General features: G+C 50.4%; 1 protein-coding gene across 1 annotated transcript; it reads left to right on the forward strand.

The window, feature by feature from the left end:
- Positions 1-9,675: 9,675 nt before the first annotated feature.
- On the forward strand, positions 9,676-20,474 carry BPIFA2 (BPI fold containing family A member 2). Its single transcript, XM_064573544.1, is given in 7 exon segments — positions 9,676-9,832; positions 11,523-11,667; positions 13,432-13,539; positions 14,904-14,983; positions 14,986-15,055; positions 17,324-17,460; positions 20,359-20,474. Coding segments are annotated over 7 exon segments (813 nt in total).
- The last annotated feature ends 3,186 nt before the right edge of the window (positions 20,475-23,660 follow it).

Consider the following 23,660-nt stretch of genomic DNA (forward strand, 5'->3'; position numbering starts at 1 on the left):
GTAAGGAAACTGAGGCTCAGAGAGGCTAGCTGCTTGTCCCATTTCCACACAGCTAGAGGGAGGCAGAGTGAAATTCCAACCCAGGTCTTCTGGCAGAGAGCAGTAGGAGATGGGGCTGTCTAAAGCCTCAGGGAAGAGATGCCCTAGGTTCTTGTCCAGGCCTACAACTGTCCATCAAGTCCCCCATGCTGCTCTGGCCTCACTTTCCCCACTGGGACCACAAAAAGCGGATGGAGGAAGCCAAGTTCCCTTTGCAGCGCCCTGGTTCTATGACTCACAGTGTGGCAGCCAAGAGACCCCATCACGGAGGTGTCAGAGCTGGGGCTTAGGGAACCCACAGTGAGGGGAGGGCCCCAAGACCAGGGGTCTCCCCACACCCTGCACAAAGTGATCCCTGAGCTCCAGCCTCTCTAGGTCATCCTCAGGTCCCATGGGCCCATGGCCTGAGGACACAGTGACAGTGGTGGCCCACAAGGCCATTCTGGCCCAGTGACGCATATGACAGCATCCATTCCCTCAACCTCCTTTTCCAGCACGGTCTTTGTGAACAACCCGAGGGGCCCTGTGGGCCTGGAGCAGAGTTTCGTGGAGCCAGATGGGGAGACAAAGAAGGGAGACAGGACGGAAGTGGGGTGGCCTTTGGCGTTCTCCCTGGAGTCTCCGTGGCGCTCCCAGCACCTGGTGTCTTTGTCCAGCAAGAAACAATCCTGGGAGGCCTCCCGTTGCCAAAGAATCCAGAGTGGGAGGCTCTCGGGCTGTTTGTCTTTCAGACAACAAATACAGTCAGGTCACATTTGATTTATGCAAATATGAAACGATGTCCTGCGAAATATTAATGAAGCTTCACTTTGTGAACAGAAAGTTAATTTTTTCATTGTTAAGAGCATACAACACACTCCAGTCTCTCCCTCCTTAGGAAGAATCAAGGTCCTTTCCTTTGACCCCACACTCCCTCCAGGTCCCTCCCTCCCTCTCTCTTCCCTTCTCAGCCAAGCCCCGCAGAGCTGAGCTTCTCAGCCTTGAACTGGCAAGAACCACGTGGGGCTCTTATTAAAATGCAGGTCCTGGTGTGGTTAGTCTGGGCGAGACCTGAGGCCCTGCATCGCCAACAAGCTCCCTGCGGAGGCTGATGCTATGGGTCCCTGGGTCACCCTTTGAGCTGCAGGCTTGTCTTGGGCACATCCAGCCCTCTGCCCACCTGGTTTCCATCAGCCCCTGGGCAACCCAGCGCCCCCGCCAGGTCCTCAACAATTTCCATGTGGAGGAAACCTGTGGATCCTTGTTGGCCTCATCTTCCTTGGCCCCCAGCACAGACACTATATCCTCCTCCTTGAGGCCAGTCCTTCCTTTGGCTCTGCTCCCCTGCCTGTCCTCCTGACCTTCTGCCACGGCGCCTCCACCTTCTGGCGCGGACATGTGCGCATCCATGTGCACCTTCGCCCCAGCCACGGCAATCTGTTCAGAGCTCAGCATGTAACCCCAACTGGGCCACTGGGGGTCAGCCCTAGACTTCTGAAGGAATATTAGGGAAGAGATACCCTCTTTCTGCTAGGGTTGTTAAGCCGGGGGGTGGGCCTGGGGCTGCCAGTGGCTGTCAGGCAGTTTGGGAACGAAGCCAACGAAGAAGAAAGCAGAGCCACGTCATGAAGAGAAGCACAGTCCTGAAGATTTCCTTTGAGCACTTGGATTCAGCCGTGCCTGAAACCCATGGACCTTCAAGTTATGTGGGCAAGGACTCCCTCTGACACGTAAGTCCATTTGGGTTGTGTTTCCCATTACAAGCAACCGAAGGATGGATACAACTGACAAACACACTTGAGCTCACTCTGCGTCAGCCACAGTGGGGAGTGAAGGGAATCCCAGGCAGACCTTGGCCTCCCCGAGTTGACAATCGTGTGTGTGTGTGTGTGTGTGTGCAAGGAAGAGCCCTGTTCAAAACCCAAAGGGCAGAGAGTGAGCAGGGCCAGCAGAGTGAGCCAGTGAGGGCTTCACGGAAGAGGCAACCTGAAGGATGGGGAGACCTGTCGGGGTGTGACATCCTCAGACTTGGCTCTGGGCACTGGGAGGAGGTGATGCAAAGCAGGTCCAGGAGGTCAGAGAGGAGGCCCTGGGGGTGCTCCAGAAGAGACAAAGAGCCTGAGAATGGGGGGACGTGGAGATCCCACTAGACTAGAATCCCAGGAGGAAAGGCAGGAAGCTCTGCTAGTCTCTCCATACTTTGTCCTCCCTGTTTACCTGAGCAGCGACCCCCTACTGCTCCCAAACTCTGCCTTCTTCTTTTACTTAATGTCCCCCCAGTCCCTCCTTGCCAAGATCAGCACCTGATTTTAGAGAGGGGGTTCAGAGTACTGGCTTGCCCTGCTGAAAATCACACAGCTGGTAAAAAACAGGGTCAGGGGGCGCCTGGGTGGCTCAGTTGGTTGAGCGACTGCCTTCGGCTCAGGTCATGATCCTGGAGTCCCTGGATCGAGTCCCGCCTCGGGCTCCCTGCTCGGCAGGGAGCCTGCTTCTCCCTCTGACCCTCCCCCCTCTCATGTGCTCTCTCTCTCTCTCTCATTCTCTCTGTCTCAAAGAAATAAATAAAATCTTTAAAAAAAAAAAAAAAAAACAGGGTCAGAATAGAGACCCTGCCCCTTTCCCCACCCTCTGCCCTCCCCCTGGGCAGGCCCTGCAGAGCTATCTTTACTGAGCTCTTACTATTTGCCAGGGCTGGGGTCTTAAACCTCACCTAATTCTCACACCACTCTCAGCAAATTGGCCTTCGCGATCTCTATTTTGCAAATGAGCACTGGAGGCTCAGAGAGGTGGTGTAACTTGCCTAAGCCACACACCTAGACAGTAGGAGGGTTAGGACTTGAACTGAGGTCTGGTTAATTACTAAAAGCCCCAGCAAGACAAACATACTCAAAGCGACCCCAGATTTGGAAATGATGCCAACATCTGTCTTCTGTCTTATCTGTCCCCACCTGTACCATAATATCATCATTTCCTCTTTCAAGTCCCAAAGTGCTCAGTTCAACCCAATTTGATGTTTATGAAGGGCCTTCATCAGGACCGGACTCTGTGCTAGGGACAGCAGTGAAGCCCCAAGAGGAAAAATTCTGACCATTTGTAGGGTTTTCAAAGGACAGAACATTTTCAAGTATGTTACCTGCTTGGTGTCTGTGTTTGCCCCTACCCTGTGCTGGTGGGGTCTGAAGGTAGATGCACATATGAGTGTTCTCTGGGGCCCAGAGCCTGGCATGGGGCAGAGCCAGAATAGAAGCTCCATAAATATGTGATGAATGAATGGATGATGGGATGAGTGATGGCTGAAGGGATGGGAGGTTGGATGGGAAAAGGGAGGGAGGAAGAGAGGGATAGGATTCTAGAATCTTCTCGCTGGACTCTGGGATCTCATCCCCTACATTTATCTATTCAGCCAGTTGGTCAGCCTGTCAATTAACTTGTTCTTTGCACTTTAATTCAATATAGTGTTTATAGGGACCCACCACAAGCCAGGCCCTAGGCTGGCTGCTGGAGACACAAAGAGGGCAGAGCCCTGAGCCCTGACACAAAGGAATTCCAATCTAACAAAGGAGAAAGAGCTCGCACACATTCCTTCCACTAACACGCTTTTATGGAGTGCTTCCTCCGACACTGACCTTGGGCTGGGTGGTGTGAGGGAAGCAGAGACGGACCAGAGTGCTTCCTACCCCTGAAGGGCTCCCACAGGCCAAGGGGGTGCCAGTTATCAGATATAAATGAGTGTATAGTGCTGGAGACTCTGAGCATGGACTCTGGGACCAGGCCACCTGGACTCAGATCCCCAGCACTCGCTGTGTGTGACCCCGAGCAATTCACTTTGCCTGTCTGTGCCTCAGTTTCCCTGTCTATAAAATGGGAACAAAATAGCACCTGCTTCTGGTTGTTTGGGGGAGTGAGCAAGCAGGAGACTATGCTTTCCTACACTCGTGAGCTGAGGGCTGGAGCTCAGCCACCGCCCTGGGGGGTGGCCCATCTCTGGGACAAGTTCATCTCAGACTCTAACACAAGGCGTGGCTTGGGAGGTGCCCCACAAATGGTGATCAAATGGAAGAATGGTCCCAGCTCACAACAATTTACATTTGTTAAATGAATGAACAAATGAGTAAATGAACAAATGAATGAGGAAAATGAGAGCTGAAAAACCAAAATGCGTTGTCTCTAAAATCAGAAAAACAGCAACGTCAAAATTGCGACACGTATAATTAAAGGTCTTCACACTGTAACGTCATGACAACCTTATTCATTGTTATGTGTAGCAGTCGTGAAAATGACAATGTGTCGGAAAACATTTGTTACTTGGATCTTATTTGCCAAGAATTCCTGAGTGAGCAGGTCAAGTGTGGGAAACTGGGGCCTCTTATAAATTGGATGAATTATTCGTACCTGACTGATTTCAAAGGAAAAAGTGACAATCCTTTCAGCCTTTTTACAGTAAAATAAAGGAATTTCACTCAGTGGGTGAGAGTGATCCACCATCACCTGGGGAAAGGGTAGTGGGGGGAGTTGGTGGGCAAAGCCTCAGCCCAGCAGCCCCCCCCCCACTTCTCTGCCCCCCTCAGCCCCACCTACCCCCTTCTCTGGTCTCAGTGGGCTGGATGACCTTTTAGGACCTTTCTCGCCAGGGAATTGAGTCATGTTTGGAAAAAGATACCAGCTCAGAGGTTAAGGGCTGGGTCAGTGGGACCAGGAAACTGCCACAATGAGGATTAGTAGTCACATCGAGGTAGCTTGTCCCAGAGTTGAGACAGCTAATCCTTAATGCCTCGCTGGAGATTTTCAATGAGAAATTCATCCCACGACCCTCAAGGCTGGGGCTCTTGTCCCCAAAAGGCAAATACCTGCCATGCAAGGAGAACCAACTGTACCCTGGAGAGGGGAGAGGGAGGGGCAGGATGCCACCTCTTCTCTTTCCGGGATGACCCGGACGCAAGGGCCTGGACCTCAGATGACCTCTGAGAGTACCGACCTCCCCACCCGCCACCGAAGACCCTTCCCGTGCCCCCTCACACTCACGGCCTGGGGGGTTTGGAGGGTGTCTGCTGGGGTGGAAGGGGGCAGTGACGCGGCACCCCAGCATTGTGCCAACCCCACACCGACGTCCTGTCATGGCACAATGGACTGCGGCAGCACTGAGCCCGGGACTAGCCCCCAGAGCGGAGAAGCGGGCTCAGAGGGGCCAGGGATGCCCGAGGCCACAGCTGAGGGGAGAAGTCGGCCTGGCCAGCCAAGCCCACGCTCCGGGCCACCTCCCAGACCCAGGGTCACCAGGAGCAAGCGGGAGCCAGAGAGAGAAAGGAGAGGTGGGTTGTACCGTAACGTTTGCGGAGAGGCAGATACGTGTGGAAAGTACTAGAGACAGAACACCATGGCTCTCCCTTGGGGAGCCACCTGGGGACAAAGCCCCTGACCTGTGTGTAGAAATTATAACAGCAACTCAACGAACATTTCTTCAACAAGGGGTCTTTGTGGCACTGAGGACATGGCAGAGAACAAAACAGAATCCCTTTCTCCTGGAGCTTCCATGGAAGCTTCCTCCCATTAGAAAGAACCCACGGGACGTATCCGTGGGACCTTGTCTGCTCTTCAGACCGGTCTGACACTACGAGCGCCCACTTTACAGATGACTAAGCTGAGGAGGTAAGGGCGCAGGGCTAGGAAACGGCGGAGCGAGGATTTGAACCCAGGCCCGTGTGTCCCTTGTCACCCTCCCAATTTCCCTGCTTATTGCAGTAATGATGATGATGACGGTGACTGGGATCCACGGGGCACCTTCTCCAGCAGGAGCCGAGCTGGGCTCTCCACTCCCATTTCTGCACGTGGTCCCCGCAGCGGCTCTTCTGAGGTAGAGACCATTCTAATTCTCATTCTGTGGTAAAAACCAGAGGCTCAGAGAGGCGAGGGCGCCTGTCTGCTCTCACACAGTCAGCAAGGGGAAAGCCTGAGACACACACCCTCTTCAGCTCCTCAGGGCTTCACGGCCCACCAAGATTAGGAGCACGGTCACCATTAATTGAGCATTAAGCGCACCGGATGCACTGTCGCATTTCATCTTCTCCATGATGCCACGGGGTCAGGGCTCTGTGCGGGTGGGGAAACTGAGGTGGGGAGCAGTGGAGTGACCAGAGACCAGCAAGACCTACAATCCTCATGGGTCAAGGGCCTACCGCGTGCTAACCCTTCCACACGGGTCATCCTCCTCATCCTGTAAGGCCTGTTGTTAGTCCCATGTCACAGATCAGGAACCTGAGGCTCAGCGAAGTGACACTCCTTGTCCAAGCCATTCAGCCAGCGACAGGAAGAGAGAGAGGATTCGAACCCAGGCCTGCCCAAGCCCGGAGTCAGGCTCTGACCACCATCCTCGGCGCCCTCTCGGCACACTTTTGATGTGTGACCAGTGCCAGGCCTGGGGTCTGGGCTGTCCTCGGGGCCGGAAAACCTCTCCTCAGAGATTTCAGCACTGTCCTCAGCTCCGAGCCCATGGCCGGAGGAAGCGGGGCTAGATGTTTGCAGAACTAGGTGCCAGGCAGCCAGGGAGGGGGGTGGTCTGATGTCTGGTCCAAGGCCACCCAGCAAGGCTCTCCTGGAGGGGTTCTCCAGGTCCCAGTGCCAGGCTTGGGGACCCGGGCTGCCAGCTTCTCCCTGCTCTGTGCTCTCGTGGCGGAGCCACGGTCAGCGTGAGCAGAACTAGCTCCCGAGCCGCCAGTCCTAACACCCCCTTGCCCGGGCCACGTCCGTGTGAAGGACAGGCCCGCTGGGCCCTTGCTGACTTGCGGGTGAGGGAGCAGAGGTACCACGCGCAGGATGTTCCTGAGCCCTCTGCCAGGGCTCCCCAGCCTCATGCCAAGTGGCACATTTGGCGTTGACTGTGGCCGGTTCCGGGTTGACACGGGCCCAATGCAGCAGGGCTTACAACCAACTCAAACAGCAGAGGCCGAGGTGATAAACAGGACATTCAAGCTCAAAGCCTCTCCTGCCCCGCCAGCTGGCCTTAGTGTCACGGGGGTGGGAGGACCTTCCCTGGGGACCCAAACACCCAGCTCCTATTTGTGTAAGGCCTGGCCAAGCGATCCCCTTTCTCTGGGCTTCAGTTTCCTCCACAGGTGAGGGGGCTCTCCAAGCCTCCTTCAGGGGGTTGTTGTGAGGACTGCCTGGCGAAAGCGCCCCTACAGCTCAAGCCCAGCGCCAGGCACACAGCAGCTGGGGGCTCTTCCCTGCACCTGCTGGGCACGGGGCAGCATGGCCACCTTCCCCAGGAGGCCACGCCTGGGGCAGCCACTCTCAGTTGGCCAGCTCCCAGACTTGGGGTAACTACCTCCCAGCCCTGCCCCTTCCTGTCCGCAGCGTGGCTTCCAGCAAGTGGCCCTTCCCTTGTGAGCCCCACGCTCCTCATCTGAAAGACAGGGCAGTAACAGGCTCTGCGGGGTTGCTGAGGGGCTGAACCAAGATGAAGCAGAAGCAGCTGGTACAGAGTAGGTGCCAAATAAATGGCAGTTGTTATTCGCAATAGTCCGCTCTTATGGGTCTCAGCTTCGGCAGGATGGGTCAGGCTACACTGTAGAGTGCGGTGCCCCTGAGTGTAAGGTTGTAAGGGTCATGTCCAGGCTGAGCTGGGGCTCCGGAGGTTGCGGTAGGGTCACAGCTCATAGGATTCAAGGCACAGGGCACCTTTGGGTCCTTCAGTCCATTGGTTTCCATTTGTGTGCCGGGACACAGACCACCCCTGGGGCTCCCAGAGACCTGGCCCAAATTAGCTGGGGGCGGGACTCAAGTGCCTGTATGGTATACGTGCTTCCTAAGTCATTTTGTTTAATCTTTTTTGTAAGGCTACTGCCCAAAGTCGAAAATTCCAACAAAACTGAAAGATATACAATAAAAAAGGAAGAGAAGCAGGGCCCAAGGTCACTGTGCAGCCTTGGACGAGACCTTCTCCTTTTATGGGCCACAGGCTCCCCAGACTTCCCAGCAAGGAGGTTAAACTGATGCACTCTAAGCTCTCTCTGGCTTCGGGCTCTGCAGTGTTTCCGGTGTAGCATGTGACCCTCTAGCAGCCATCAGAAGGGAGGAGGCCAATGTGAGCCTATGAATGCCCGAGTCGGGACTGCTGTGGGTATGAGTGGCAGGAGTTCCACTCACATGGGCTTAAGCAAAAAAAGAGGGAAGAAGAAATTTATTTGCACCGAAAAGTCCTGGGCTATAAATGACTTCAGGCACAGTTGGATCTAGGCGCTCAAATGATATATTTTCTCATTTTCTTAGTATTGGCTTCATTCTCCAGTAGGTTTTGCCAGATAATTGTATCTAAAGGCTTTAAAGAACAAAACAGACCCAGGCAACCTGTGGAGACCCAAATCCCCCTTTGTGGGGAGTGAGCTCTTTCATTCAGAACAGAGGTAACATGATCTCTGCGGTTCTGTAAGAAGTTCTCATTGCAGGCAGGGATACGTATCGTGTTCTTCATAGGAGTCTAGCTTGTGCCATCTTGTTCATACACACATGTGGTGTATGTGTGAGCATACGTGTGTATATGTGCTTGTTCAAGAATTCCACACCACTGTCGAGAGTGGGATCTGGAGAGCCTCAGGAAGAAGGGGGCCTGGTTACTCCCCACTTTGGTAGATTTAGCCCAGTGTACACCAGACTTGGGGGGTCCCTCAAATGCTTCAGCAAAAGGGGGCCCTTGAGGCTGTGGCGAGGTCCTGTCCTCATGTGAGCCGGGCCAGTGAAGCAGCAGAGGAGGTAATATGGCTCCTTAGGCAGCAAGAACGCTGTCACCACCATATAAGGGCCACCCACACCCAGCAGAATCCCAGGAGACCGTACAGAGGAGTAAGGATTTATGAACACCCTCCTCCAAACCTGTGAGTGGTGGTCTTTCCCCCCGAAGGCAGGGGAAAGAAGATCTGGTGATCTTCAGAATGTTTTGGGGGCAAGAGGCAGAAGGATGGGGCCACTTGAATTAGCTAATATTTTGAATATAGGATATTAAGAGATAGATTATATTAGAAGGAGCATCAAACCGATGAGCAATGCAGGGTCATGACATGGTGCCCATTTGTTTGTTCATACTTTTATTCAGCGAATATATATTTATTGTACCGTACTAGGCCCAGGTTTTTTACTGGGGGCTGGAGAGTGAACAGTAAAGTCAGTTGTAGTCCCTCCCCGAGGGGCTCACAGCCTGGTGAGAAAAGCAGACAAGTCATCACTAACTGGCACCTAGAACCCTGATCAGAGGACCAAGACAGCAGGATGGTGTGGTGGGAGCCCCTAACCTCGACTCTGGGAAGGGAAGGGGTCCAGGGTGGGATTTACAGAGGGCATGATATCTTACTGAAGCTGGAGAGTCGATAGGAAATGACTTAGGTAAAATTGCAAAGACAAGGAAAGATGTTCCAGGCAGAGGAGCCAACATGTGCAAAGGACTTTTGTGTAAAGAGCACAGACTTGGAGCTAAGTGTGACTTTTCAAATTTCAGCTCCTCCACTCACTGGCTGTGTGTGACCTGAGTTGTCCATCTATAAAACAGAAGCAAACCACATTTATCTTAAAGGAATGTGAAGTGTAAGAGAGACAGGTGCTTATTGAAGATTCCTTTTCCCTCTGGGTGATTCTCTCTTCGTCCTATGACTGTCCAGGTGTCAAGACAAGATGCTTCAGCTTTGGAAACTTGTTCTCTTATGCGGTCTGCTCACCGGGACCTCAGCGTCTCTTTTTGGAAATCTTGGCGACGACCTTTATAATATTGTGAACAAGCTGAAACCTGCTGTTGAGAAAGGACTTGAGACCATTGACAATACACTTGAATGTGAGTCAACAAGTGATGATCAGTGGCACCTAGGACCTTGCCTCCTGAATGCTATGTCTGCATTACCAGAGGCTGCCACCAGGGGCTGCTCTTTATGGGTGGTTTACTGAGAAAGGTGGCTGTTCAGTTTCTGGTTCGTTCACTTATTTTTCAGGGAACAAGCAATGCTCAAACGAATATCCTCTTATACATTATATCATGGCACATTTTTTCCTAATATCTGCAGAGGATAAAATCCTAAAACTGAGATTTCAAAAGTTCAAAAGGTATGCACATTTTCAATTATAGGAGATGTTGACAAATAATTCCCTACATTAACATTCTCTCCAAAAGTCTTGGGAGAGTGTCTTTTTTCTGCTCTCTTGATAGCACTGCTATGGGCAACTTAAAAGCTTTGCTAATCTCATAGATAAAAGATTATAACTCATTTCACTTTGCATTTCTCTAATTATGAAAGAATTCACTCGTTTTTTCATATTTTATTAGCTATTTATATATTTTAGCATAAATATTTTGATCATATTCATAGCACATTCTTCTGCTAGGTTGTTCAATTTTCTTATTGATATGTATTAATTCATTGGAAATTAAGGAAATTAGCTATACCTAAGCCTAGGTAGCTTTAAAGCTACCTAGCTTTATATTTAATCATGTCTCTTTTTCATTCTGATTTCTTAAAAGAATTTGGCTTTCTTTTCATTTTCTTGAAACATTATAGGAGGAAGTAAGTGCTATAATGCTAAATGCTATAAATGGCTACCTTTCAAACCTTGTTAGGGTTTAGAGCTTCAAAGGTATAGAAGGGACCCACTCTCTAATTTCACTGCTGAGAAAACTGAGTTCAGAAACAGAAGTGTCTGGATCAAGGTCACCTAATGAGTTATAGGACCAAAAATACTTTTATTGAAATTGGTAGTCTCTGTTTCTTATATCATTATAACTAGGTAGATACCATTGATTGTAGAGCCAAGTTGCAGAACCATAGTTACATTTCTTCTCTTGTACAGCCTTTGTTTTTCCTTGAGTTAATAATTGCCTTGTTTTTCACTTGAATTATTTTCTATACACATATCCTTAATTCTTTGCATACGCACTGTTCTATATCTGCCATGTCTATCTAATCCCTCTTTTCTCTGGAGCCCTTCCATTAAGACACTTCGTTTTCATACTCCTGTATGAATTATTGCTCTCAGGGCCTGCTGCAAAGCTGTCATCCTGGGACTCCCATTTGCCACTTTTATGAGTTGGAACCATACTTTTTGCTTGATTCTAGATTTTCTATTTCTTATTCTCTCATTTTGTTTGACCTAGTTCTTCAAACTTGCGTGAACATCTCATTTAGAGCAATAGACAACCCCCTCAAGTCACTACTAGAAGCTGGTGTACAAGCAATATGAATTGCCTGGTTAATTGATTGATTGCTTTGTTTATGAACGATGAGTATATATTAGTATGAAGGCAGCATGGAAGGAACAAAGGCTCCCCAGCCGCATGACTTTAGGCACATTTCTTAACCTTTTGATCTTTTATTTCCTCATCTGAAAATGCAGATAATAACAATATCTGCCTCATTTGGGTTGTTATGAAGAGTAAATGAAATAACATAGGCAAATAGTCTTACCGAGTGTCTGGTACATGGTCACTGTTCCATAAGTGATGGACAACACTAAATGGCAATTGTTTTTGTCAGCTGTCGTTCAGAAACTGACCGCCAACTTGGGGAAGCTTCAGAAATCCAAGGCTTGGCTCCTGGCCTAGGAGAAGGTGCAGGAAATGAGTAACTTGGTGAACGATGCTCTTTCTAAGATCACTTCAGCTAAGGATGAGACTTTGGGGTGAGTTGACGCTTCTAGGTGGAGATCTTTGCTCCAAGAAAAGGGAAAACACATCTTTGGGGAGGTGAATTTAAGGTCAAAGTCAAAAAGTTTGATAAACCTTATTCCTTCCCACAGAGTCAAGGTGGTCTGAGGCCAGGTTCATCAGAGCTTGAGCAAATTAGACGCAGGGGAGAAAGGGGAACCCTCCTACACTGTTGGTGGGAATGCAAGCTGGTGCAGCCACTCTGGAAAACTGTGTGGAGGTTCCTCAAAAAGTTGAAAATAGAGCTACCATATGATCCAGCAATTCCACTACTGGGTATTTACCCCAAAGATACAAAAGTAGGGATCCGAAGGGGTACGTGCACCCCGATGTTTATAGCAGCAATGTCCACAATAGCCAAACTGTGGAAAGAGCCAAGATGTCCATCGACAGATGAATGGATAAAGAAGATGTGGTATATATATACAATGGAATATTATGCAGCCATCAAAAGGAATGAGACCTTGCCATTTGCAACGACGTGGATGGAACTGGAGGGTATTATGTTGAGTGAAATAAGTCAAACAGAGAAAGACATGTATCATATGATCTCACTGATATGAGGAATTCTTAATTGTAGGAAACAAACTGAGGGTTGCTGGAGTGGGGGGTGGGGTGGGAGGGATGGGGTGACTGGGTGATAGACACTGGGGAGGGTATGTGCTCTGGTAAGCGCTGTGAATTGTGCAAGACTGTTGAATCTCAGATCTGTACCTCTGAAACAAATAATGCAATATATGTTAAGAAAAAAAAAAAGAAGAAGAAGAAGGTAGCGGGAGGGGAAGAATGAAGCGGGGGAAATCGGAGGGGTAGACAAACCATGAGAGACGATGGACTCTGAAAAACAAACAGGGTTCTAGAGGGGAGGGGGGTGGGAGGATGGGTTAGCCTGGTGGTGGGTATTGAGGAGGGCACATTCTGCATGGAGCACTGGGTGTTATGCACAAACAATGAATCATGGAACACTTCATCTAAAACTAATGATGTAATGTATGGGGATTAACATAAGAATAAAAAAAAAGCAGCATGGAAATGGTTGCTGCAGCAGGAGATGAAATAGGAGTTGATATACAACAGTGCTACTCAAGAAATTTTATAGTTTTTGTATTTTTTTTTGTTTTGGTAGGTGTCCCTTTATCAAGCTAACAGCTCTTTTTTTTTAAATTTTTGTCAGTTTTATTGAAGTAAAAGAAACAAAATAAACTTCACCAATTTTAAGTGTGCAAAAAAAAAAAATTAGACGCAGGGCTGCAGGGCCAATCTGGGCATCTCATGGGTTTGGGCTTCCATATTATGTAATTTTAGGATCAGGGTAAAGAGCCTCTTAATCCTTACCTCCACCTGTTTGCTGGTGCCTGAGGTCCCTTTTCCAAGGAGTAAGTCTTTCTTCTCCAAATATAGCTGAGGATAAAAGTCTGAATCCCCTCAGGATAGAGAAGACGAGTTCATACCACACAGCTGGCTCCACATGAGGAGGTTTGGAATCAAAGGGTTCTGGGTTCAGATTCTGACTCTGGCACTTATTTCTCCCTGGAATCTCTGTGGGAAATTACATCTGACTGAGCCTCCGTATGCCAGGCCATAACATGGAGAGGATAAAACCTCTGCACGGGGGTACTGTGAAGGCCAAAGAAGGCAAGGCTGGTGAGGCCCAAATGCTCAGCCTGATGCTGGTGTAGAGAATGTCAGCCCATGGCTGGCATGGGGAATGACAAAGGGAAACTGTGGGTTTTGCACAGGTTGAACATCATTAACTACCGCATCCTGAAAATCAAAGTTGAACTGACTCCTGATGGTGAAGTCATTAACATAAGAGTCCCCATCGTCGCTAATGTCACCCTGGCCCTGTGAGTAGGCATTAGAATCTGGGATTTGGGAGAGGCTGTGCACCATGGCCAATGGATCTCCAAAGCAGAATCGGGCTCTTTCCCATGCTACCGTGTGGCCTTGGGCCTCAGTCTCCCAATCTGTACATGAAGGGGGCTTTCCAGCTCTAAAATCTGAAGTTTAAAATGTTCTAATGAACTTTGGCCATAATCAAGTCTCTTTGGAAAGAATCCTCCATGAAGTGTTTCTGAAATCGTAACATTTATCTAATTGTAAAATTTGAAAACCTGAGAAGACATGAGCGTTTATAACTCTGGCAAAATTTCCTCCAGCATTATTTCGTCTCTTGAGATTCTCTTTAAATAGCAGTGACCATTATAGCTAAACACAGATAGTAGTACACAGTATATAATGAAGGGCATGTGTGAAAAACGTAATTTTAAAGTATTTTAATTACTTTAAAAGAGATAGAGAGATAGGAAAATGAGCATGTGTGGAAGAAGATAAATTGAGGACACGGGGATTCCATCATTCATTAGCTACGAGATCTTGGGATGGTTACTTAACCTCTCTATACCAATGTTTCCCCATTTTGAAAATAAAGATAACAATAATGGGGCGCCTGGGTGGCTCAGTTGGTTAAGCGACTGCCTTCGGCTCAGGTCATGATCCTGGAGTCCCTGGATCGAGTCCCGCATCGGGCTCCCTGCTCGGCGGGGAGTCTGCTTCTCCCTCTGACCCTCCCCCTTCTCATGTGCTCATTCTCTCTCTCAAATAAATAAATAAAATCTTAAAAAAAAAAAAGATAACAATAGTACTTCTACCTCATGGTATTGCTATAATGATGACATGGATTAATCCAGGAAAAGTGGTTTTTTTTTCAAAGATTTATGTGTTTTAGAGAGACAGAGAGAAGGGAGTGGAAGGATCAGAAGGAGAGGGAGAGAGAATCTCAAGCAGAGTCCCCGGAGGGAGAGAGAATCTCAAGCAGAGTCCCCGCTGAGTGGGGAGCCCCACATGGGGCTCAATCTCAGGATTCTGAGATCATGACCTGAGCCGAAATCAAGAGTCGAACGCTTAACCCACTGAGCCACCCAGGTGTCCCGAAAAAAATGCTTTTTAGAAATGCCTAACGTATAATTTGCCCTCAATAAATGTCAACTATTATTATTACTTTCATTATTAGGGTGGTGCTCTATAAAACTGTCATACGAACCAAATCCGTGTGGCCAGGCGAAGAAGCCCTTAACGTACATGTTAATTAGGAATCCAGAAGATGCTGACATTATCCATAGACAAGCTGGAGAGTTAAAGATCCACACAGGCGGAGGAACCCTAGTGGGCCTTCTAGACCTCTGTTCACTGGGAATCTTATTTCCTACAGGCCTGTCATTGGCCAGGTGGTCAACCTGAAGGCCTCTTTGGACCTCCTGACTGATGTCAGAGTTGCAACCGATGCCCAGACTGTGCCCCCGGAGTGATCATAGGAAAATGCAGCGGTGATCCAGACAGCATCTCACTCACCGTGCCGGACAGGTAAGGCTGGTCTGTCTCAGCAGAGCCGGGCTCTCAGAGGAGTCGGGGATCCCCTGGCTTCAGCCCTATTCCTGTCCTGAGGGGCACAATGTGGCAAAAGAGCGTAGCTTTGGAGTTAGACAGACCTTGGTTCAAATAGCAGCTACCGACTTAGAACTTTGTGACCAACCTAGCCCCTCTGAGCCTCAGTTTTCCCATCTGTAACCTGAAGGTGACAATAATGTCTCCTCACCGGCTGTTGAGCCGACCATCTGGGAAAATACGAGTGTTTAGCACAGAGCCTGGCACACACTCAGGGCTCGGTGAGAATAACATCCATGCTGACTTTGACTTCCTGTTCTCTCCATTCCTGAGACAGGAGTGTTGGCCTCTGATCACCGGGCCGCTCTGTCAGTTCTGCTTCCTGCTTTCTGAAGCGCTGGTGTTAGGTGTAGCACATTTAGGATTGTTACTGCTTCTTGAAAAATTGACCCCTTTATCATTATATTATATCCCTCAATAACCGTAATAAAAATAATAAATTGTATTTTTCTTCTTGCCTCCATGTGGGAGGAGGAGGAGAAGTAAATGCTTACCATGAGCTCTAATTTCAAATTGTCCCTAGAGAGTCCTCAATTCACTGGAAAATTCCCGAAACGAGATATTGCAAATTGAATCCTCTCCATTTAAATCACTGATCCCTGTCAATCCACAAAAAATCTACTTCTTAAACAATGTGCTTGCAAGGGCAGGTCTGGTGGAGGAAGAGGGTGAGGGGAGGAGGGGTGACCCTGGAGGCGGCTGTTGGAGGAGAATGGTCTAGAAGTCGAAGGCCCGGGGCAGGTTGGCTTTGGGGGAAACAAGGTTGGGTTCTCGGCTCTCAGCCCTGAGGGCCATGAGCAGAGGTCACTCCACCCTACTCCCTCAAGGGATTTGATCACAGCTTGCCAAACCAAAGAAAGGCTCTACTGCCCGATGTTACTGGGGAAGGCTGGAATATAAATGGACGGGCCTGAGCCCTGCTGGATACTGCCTTGTCGGCAGCCCCATGAAATTCATCCTGCTGCTCTGGGTCTCAGTGTCCACATCTGTGAAATGGCCTTCCACTCTGGTGCCTAAGCCCTCTCAGCCCAAGCACTCCCCACTGCTGCCTGGGCTCAGCGGGATCTGGCCCCACCCTCCTATCACCGCACTCTTGTCCTCGCTCACTCTGCTGCAGACACCCTGGCCTTTGCTCTGGGCCTCAAACAAGTTCTTCCCCACCTCCAGACCTGTGCACACGCTCTTCCGGCCTCCTAGAACACCGTTCCCCTCACCTCCACGTACTTCTCAACCTTCAGGTTTTAAAAAAGCTTCATCCTATTCTCCCTCAAAATCGTCTACTCTTGGCCTTCAAAGTACTTGTCACAAGCTGTCATTTTATTTTATTTTTTCAAAGATTTTATTTGAGAGAGAGAGAGAATGAGTGGGGGTGGGAGGGGCAGAGGGAAAGGGAGAAGCAGGCTCCCCTCTGAGCTCGATCCCAGGACCTTGGGATCACGACCTGAGCCAAAGGCAGACACTTACCTGACCGAGCCACCCAGGCGCCCCATCATCCTATATTTAATTCTATGTTTACTTCAGTCCTTCTTTCAGCCAATAATGTTTGAGCACCTGCTATGTTCCAAATAGGCTCTGAGCTCTGGAGAATTTATTGGTGACAACTGACCAGGACCCTATTTTCCTGGAGTTTATTGTCCTGAGGGAAGGGCAGACAGACAAGTATCCAGGCCATCAGTAAAGAGCCCTCAAGGAAAATGTCAGCTTATGAGGAGCCCTAAGCAGAGCAGTGCATGTAACAGGACTATATGATATAAAGCCCTCCCTTAGGCAAGCAGTCAGGGAGGGCTGCCCTGAGGAGGTGTCAGTCATGCTGAGAGCTGAAGGTGGGAAGGAGCCAGCCTTTGGCAAGACCTGTGTCACGTTTAGGTACCAGGTGAGGAGCTGCTTGCGCTTTGCCCTTCCCCGGGTCCTCAGCGTAATCAATGCCTGGCATGCGGGTGGTGATCTGTAGATAGGTGTCGAATGAAAGAGTGGGATCTTAAGGTTGTGATGAGACTCTCACAGGTTGAGGTGAGCCTCTGGTCAGAAGTGGGGCACCCCTGAATAGAGGCTCTGTCTGTGGTTAGAAAGGCATTGCGGTGTCCCCGGGTTTACCTGATTTCAAGGTGCTCCGCCACCTCCCACCCCCCCAGCCCCCGCTGCGTGGCCGTTCTGCCCACGAACTAGGCTTTATCCACTCTTTTCCAGCCACAATACTCTGATGGAGAAGGCCATGAACACCGTGAGCAACTTCCTGACAAAGACCGTGTCCCGCCTGGTAGAGAAGGATATGAGTCCTCCACTTCTCGGGGCCCAGAGCCATGCCTGCGGGGGAGGGGAGGCAGGTGTGCCATTCACAACCGAACTGTACTCTCTGGGCGCCTTTTCTTCTGAGGTGCAAACTCCTCATCGGGCTGTCAGCTGGAACCTGTGCCCCTTTACTCAGCCTGGGGAGAGGGAGGGCAGAGCAGGGGCCTGACATTAGCTGAAATCACTGGGTCCCAAACTTGGGCCATTCCCCGTGTCTACCTACCCCGGATATGCCTTTTTAGCTAGTGTGTTCCTCCTTTAAACAATACAATTCTACATAAGCTTCTTTAAATCATGTATTTTAAAGATTTTATTTATTTATTTGACAGAGAGACAGAGCGAGAGAGGGAACACAAGCAGGGGGAGTGGGAGAGGGAGAAGCAGGCTTCCTGCCGAGGAGGGAGTCTGATGCGGGGCTTGATCCTGGGACCCCGGGATCATGACCTGAGCCGAAGGCAGATGCTTAACGACGGAGCCACCCAGGCGCCCCTAAATACATGTATTTTAAAAAGAAAACTGTATTGGGGCACCTGGGTGGCTCCGTCGTTAAGCGTCTGCCCTCGGCTCAGGTCATGATCCCAGGGTCCTGGGATCGAGCTCCGCATCGGGCTCCCTGCTCCGCGGGAAGCCTGCTTCTTCCTCTCCCACTCCCCCTGCTTGTGTTCCCTGTCTCACTGTGTCTCTCTCTGTCAAATAAATAAAATAAAATCTTCAAAAAAAAAAAACTGTATCTCTACCATAATTTAGAAATGAATATCATTTATACAATTAATTTAAAACATAAACACAGACCTGTAAAATTGGTATTTTCATCTATGCATCATACAAAACCATTTTTACTCGATCCAGAGAGTCTGAATCAGTCATTCTGGAAGGGGGCTGGGAATCCGGGGTTAGGAAAGAAAAATCCTTCAGGTGACTGGAGCCTCACGACTCAGAATATGGTCCTCTGCCCAGCAGCCCTGGGGCCTCACCTGGGAGCTGGTTAGAAATGCGACCTCTCAGTCTGCCCACCCCGCCCCCTGCAGCCCCCCAGACCTGCTGAATCAGAATGTGCATTTTAAAGTGATCCTCAGGGAATTGTACACACACACAGTGAGAAACTCTCTGCTCTACGGTTCCCAGGGCCCCATTTGATTGCTTAAAATTCCGGGGTTCCAAAGTTCAAGGTTTCTAAGAGTGTAAGGTTCTGGGATGTTAACACTCTAGATTCTCAAGTTTCTAGGATTCCAATATTCTAAGGATTTAGAATTCTAGCATCCTATGGCTCTCCAGTTTTGGACTTCTAGGTTTCTATTGTTCTAGAATCCTAAGGGTCAAAGGTTGTGGGATCTTGGTGGGTGGCTGGCAGTTTGGCCCCAGCTGATAATGATCTGCCCTCCTTCCTGGTCCTGGCCCTCCTCTCCTCTCCCTCCCTCCCTCCCTCCCTCCCTCTCTCTTTCTCACTCTTTCACTCCCCCACAGGTGTGCCCACTGATCCACACCTTACTTTCCACTCTGGATGTGCATATTGTTCAAGACATTATTGGTAAGTCACAGCCTGGGGACCGGGGGTGCTTTCCCTCTGCAGCCTTCCAAGGGCAGGCATGCACCCTGTGCCCACCCCACAGCAGGTGTGGTCAGGGGACCCTGGAGAAGCAGGAAGACCCAGCATCTGAGCAAGTTGGGAGAATGTGACAGGACTGAGGGCGTTCTGTGGGCCTCTGTGAGCTCTCTACCATCCTCCCTCTTTAAATCCACAGAATCTGCCTGGCAGAACGATGTGAGAAAGAAGATGGGCCAGATCTGGGTTCAAATCCTGGCTCTGCTATTTAGCAACTGTGGGGCCTTATTCAAGTGGCTCTGCCTGTCTGAGCCTCAGTTTCCTCCTGGCTGAACCAAGACTGTAAACATTGGAGGGTGATGAGTGGATTAAAAGAAGAAGCATAGAGCCTAATATCCAGTAGGCATTACTAGTAAACACCTGCCCTTCTCTTTCCCTCTTTATGAGAAACTGTGGCTTCTCCTCCAGCTGTAGGGGGGGCTTTCTTTGGCCTTTGGGTCTCTAGGCAAGGCTGGGGTTGCTGGGGATGCTGGAGCAATAGAAGTGGGGTAAGTGTCAGGGTCCTGGAGGTGGCCCTTCTATGGAAATAGCCACTGATCAGTTCCTCGGGCAATCACCCTGTGCTTTGCATATGCCATCCCATTGGATCCTCAACAACAACTCTGTGGGGTGGGTACCATCATTATACCCATTTTACAGATGAACAAATTGAGGCTCAAAGAGGTGGACTGACATGCCTGAGGTTCCACGGCTGTCAGACTGACCCACTGGAAAGTGGCGGCCATCAGGGTCTGGTTTCTATTGGAGACTGAGGCCTGCTATTTATTTTTTTATTATTCAGATAAATTTCAAAAGGAAAACTAGCTGCTTAACGATGTCTGAGGAGGGAGATGAGGAGGACTGTGGGTGATGTCCACCTGAAGGTAAGGGGTGGTGTGTACCCCACACAGAGGATGAGTCTCCTCCACAGGCACCTGTGGTGAAGCCAAAGCAAGGCTCAGCTTCTCTTCTTTTTTTAGCAGCGGGCTGAGCCCTAATCTTGGTTGTAGACTGAGCTGTGACCCTGGCCCCAGCCTGAGCCCTGATCCTGGTCACATTCTGCACCCTGAGCCTTTTTCGCACACCCAGACTGAGCCTGGATCCTGATCACAGACTGAGCTTTGACTTCAGTGATTTACTGAGCAATGACATCAGTCACAGACTGAGCCCTGACCTTGATCTCAGACTGATCCATGATCCTGATCCTATACTGAGCCCTGAACCCTGGCTCCAGTCTTGGCATCTGATCAGTCTTTTCACATCTGCCATTGTTCCTAAGGTGAGGGGAGAGGAGAGTAAGGGGCAGAGGATAAGTCAGGGCCAGGTGCCAGAGACAAACCCCAAACCGCAGGTGCCAGCCCCCTCTTCAAGGCCTTAGACCCTGCAGGGGATTGTAGGGAAGAGTTTGGGCAGCAGTGTCTGATGGCTGTGGTCTCGTTCCAGATCGGTGCCCAGTGTCCCTTGTAGCATCTCCATCTGGGAAAGGTGCAGCCACGCCCCAAGCAGAGTGACAGCCTGAGCGCAGCCAGAAGGGGCCCTCCCAGAGACTCCTCCTCGCAGTCGGGACAGCAGCCTCTGTGCTCACCACCCTCCACCCCCTGCAATTAAAGACCACTTCGGCATCCTCTTGTGTGGCCCATTTTATTCCCCCCATTGGGATTGGGGGAGGGCAACTAGGTGGTAGAGACCTGGGTGGGAGCTGGAAGGGACCTCTGGGATGATCCAGCTTGTTTTACAAATTGGAACACTGACACACACAGAGGGCAAGAGACTGACCCAGGGTCACACAGCCAGTTGGTGGCAGTGGCAGGCTCTTAATTCATCCATTCACATGCTCAGCAGGCGTTCAGTGAGGGTCTACTCTGGGCCAGGCGGGCAGTAGGAATGGACAGTCACATTTTGGGCAACCCCACCCAGGGCTTTCCTCCCTTCCCCTCAGGGAGTCCCCAGGGACTCTGAGAGGCCTTATGGAGGATGGGGGCACCGGGTCTGTGGGCTCAGGAGTATAGGGCAGAGTGACATAGGGTCAGGGGCCTAGGCCACTTCCCAGCCTGCCCCTCTGTGCCCTCTGAAGGGCTAGGGTTCCCCTGCAACAGAGATCAGTTCAAGCAGCACCTGAGGACACCCATGGTCTCGCGACACCAGGGCTCACCCACCCAGCCCTGAGAGCCTGTGGGCCCACCGGCCAGGCTGCACGAGGGCCCTGCCTGCCTGGTAGAGCCAAGCACCTTGAGGGTGCTCAACCATCCCATGGAGACCAGCTCCTCTCCGGCCTGCCCAGGCTGTGCCTGGCCGTGGTCCAGACAGCATCACTCTGCTGAGGCCACCACCACCACCATCACGGAGCGCTGCCCTTGCCGGCGTGTAGGACCTCACCAATTCCTAACAACGCCAGGAGACACTATTCTTGTCCCCATTTAACAGATGAGGAAACTAAGGCTCACAGAGGCAAAGTGACTCATCAAGGTCACACAGTGAGCAAGAGGCAGAGCCAGGATTTGAACACATGACTATGAGAGCCTTTGCTCAGAGAGCTGACATCCAGTAGCCGAGGCACCTTGGCTGCCTCCCCGGCCCCCGGCAGGCGCTGCTTTCTTCTGCCCAGGACATACGAGAGCCTCTCAAGGCTGTTGTTCCTGCCCACATGCAGGCCCCAGTCTCCCCTTTGCCTGCAGGTAGGAGGCTGCCCCCCCTTCCACAAGGGCCTTCCTTCTGAAGAAGGCTGCCTCACGGGGTCAAGTCACCTCAGAGGTCCCTCGAGCCCTTGGGGTGACCTGGAGGGGCCGCAGACCAGCTCTCCCGAGCAATCCTGTGAAGACCTCAGTTCAGGGTGTGCCGAGGGGCTTCTGGGCACAGGGTGAGAGCCAGGGGCTTAGGCACCTCTGAGCTCCACACGGCCCCTGCTGCTCTCTAGCCCTGAAACCTTGGGCAAGTTACTTAGCCTCTGGAGATCCCAGTTTTCTTACCCGTCAAATGGAATTAGCAGAAAAAACCTCGCTCGCTGAGCTGTTGTGAGGGTGGAAAGTGTCTTAACTGGGGCCTGACAGCTAGTGAGCCCAGATGAGTGTCCCCTCTACATGCTGAAATTGCTGTTATGACCGCCCTGTGATTGTTGATTGACTGATGAAAGCCCTTATGTCGTCTAGAGAATCATGGTCCTGGGAGATCTTGGGTTTTTACCCTGTCTTTATGGCCAGACTGCCAACGGTCCCCCCAGGGATCATTCTTCTCTCTCTCCCCAGGTTTTAGCTGGGCACATGGCCCCTAGCCAGGGACTACATTTCCCAGCTTCCCTTGCAGTAGCCATGTGACTAAGATCTGGCCAATGGCATATCAGCAGAAGTAATGCGGCAAATTCCACTTTGTGCTTTGAAAGAAAGGGGCACTTCACTGGCTCTGAAACTCTTGATTTCAGGGTCATGAGTTCAAGCCCCATGATGAGCATCGCGCTGCCTTAAAAACAGACAAAGGGGGCATTCCCTCCCCTTCCTCCTGACCTTCTCTTCTCTTCCGTTAGAAATGGGAATAAGTGGAGTAACTCCCTGAGATCTAGAGGTGGGGCCCTGCATTGAAGACAGCAGAGCTGCTTCAGCAGCCCCTGACCACCCATCTCTGGGCCCTGTGGCAGTAAAGCAATGAGCGAGCTTATTTAAACCATTGTGTTTGGGGGTCCCCTCGTCAAGGCTACTTTGTCTCTATTCTACCTCATTCTGCCAGTAACATGCTGTGTGACATTAGGCTGCTAACTTCTCCTCTCTCAGCCCTGTTTCTCTATTTGCACAGTGATCACTAAAGGCCCTTCCTGTTCCAACAGGACAAGAGTTAGTGCTCCCTCCAGACTGGGAGGGGAAAGAAAATAAACATTTGTTGAGCCCCTACTCCATACCAGGCACTGTATTAGCCTGGTAGTTCTCAACCTAAGGTGACTTTGCCCCCCACAGGACATTGGCAATGTCTGAAGATATTTTGTCACAGACTGGGTGAGAGATGCTACTGGCATCTCATGGGTAGAGGCTAGGGATGCTGCTAACCATCCTACAATACACAGGACAGCCTCTCACAACAAAGAAGCATCCAGGCCAAAATGTCAAGAGTGTTGAGAAACCCTGTATTAAAACTTTACATACATTATCTCATTGAATTGTTTTTTTTCTGAGTGATGCAGTGTATGGTTCTTGGGGGAAGATGTAGCAACTGAGGCTCAGAGGGGTGAAGTGACTTGCCCAAGGCCACACAGCTGGTCAGAGGCAAAGCTGGATTTAATCCAAAGTCATCCTCCTCTAGAGTTGGTGCTTCCCTTCCAGCCAGGGAAGAAGGGTGAGTTTTCCTTCCTCACTATTTTGTGACAAACCCACCTCCCACAAAAAATACACAAAGGAGGTCTCAAAATTCAGGGCTTCTTTGGGCAGTAACCAACTTGAGTCCGTGCCAAGCCTTTGTCCATGCTGTTAGGTCTACTAGGGACATGGCTTTCTCCTTCTCCAGCTGGCTAACTCCTGCTCAGCCTTAAAACTTTACTCAGGAGTCAACCTCCAGCTAAGTGAGGGCTGTTCCTCCTTGTTTCCCAAAAAAGATACTGTGCTTCCCAACATGTAGGTCTAACCAGGCTACCTTGCCATTCCTGTCCAATATGGAGAGAGCATTTAGAAAGTG

The sequence above is a fragment of the Mirounga angustirostris genome, unplaced genomic scaffold, assembly GCF_029215605.1.
Source record: "Mirounga angustirostris isolate CCGP_5_RB_7025 unplaced genomic scaffold, mMirAng1.0.hap1 SCAF_10, whole genome shotgun sequence".
Classification (NCBI taxonomy): domain Eukaryota; kingdom Metazoa; phylum Chordata; class Mammalia; order Carnivora; family Phocidae; genus Mirounga; species Mirounga angustirostris.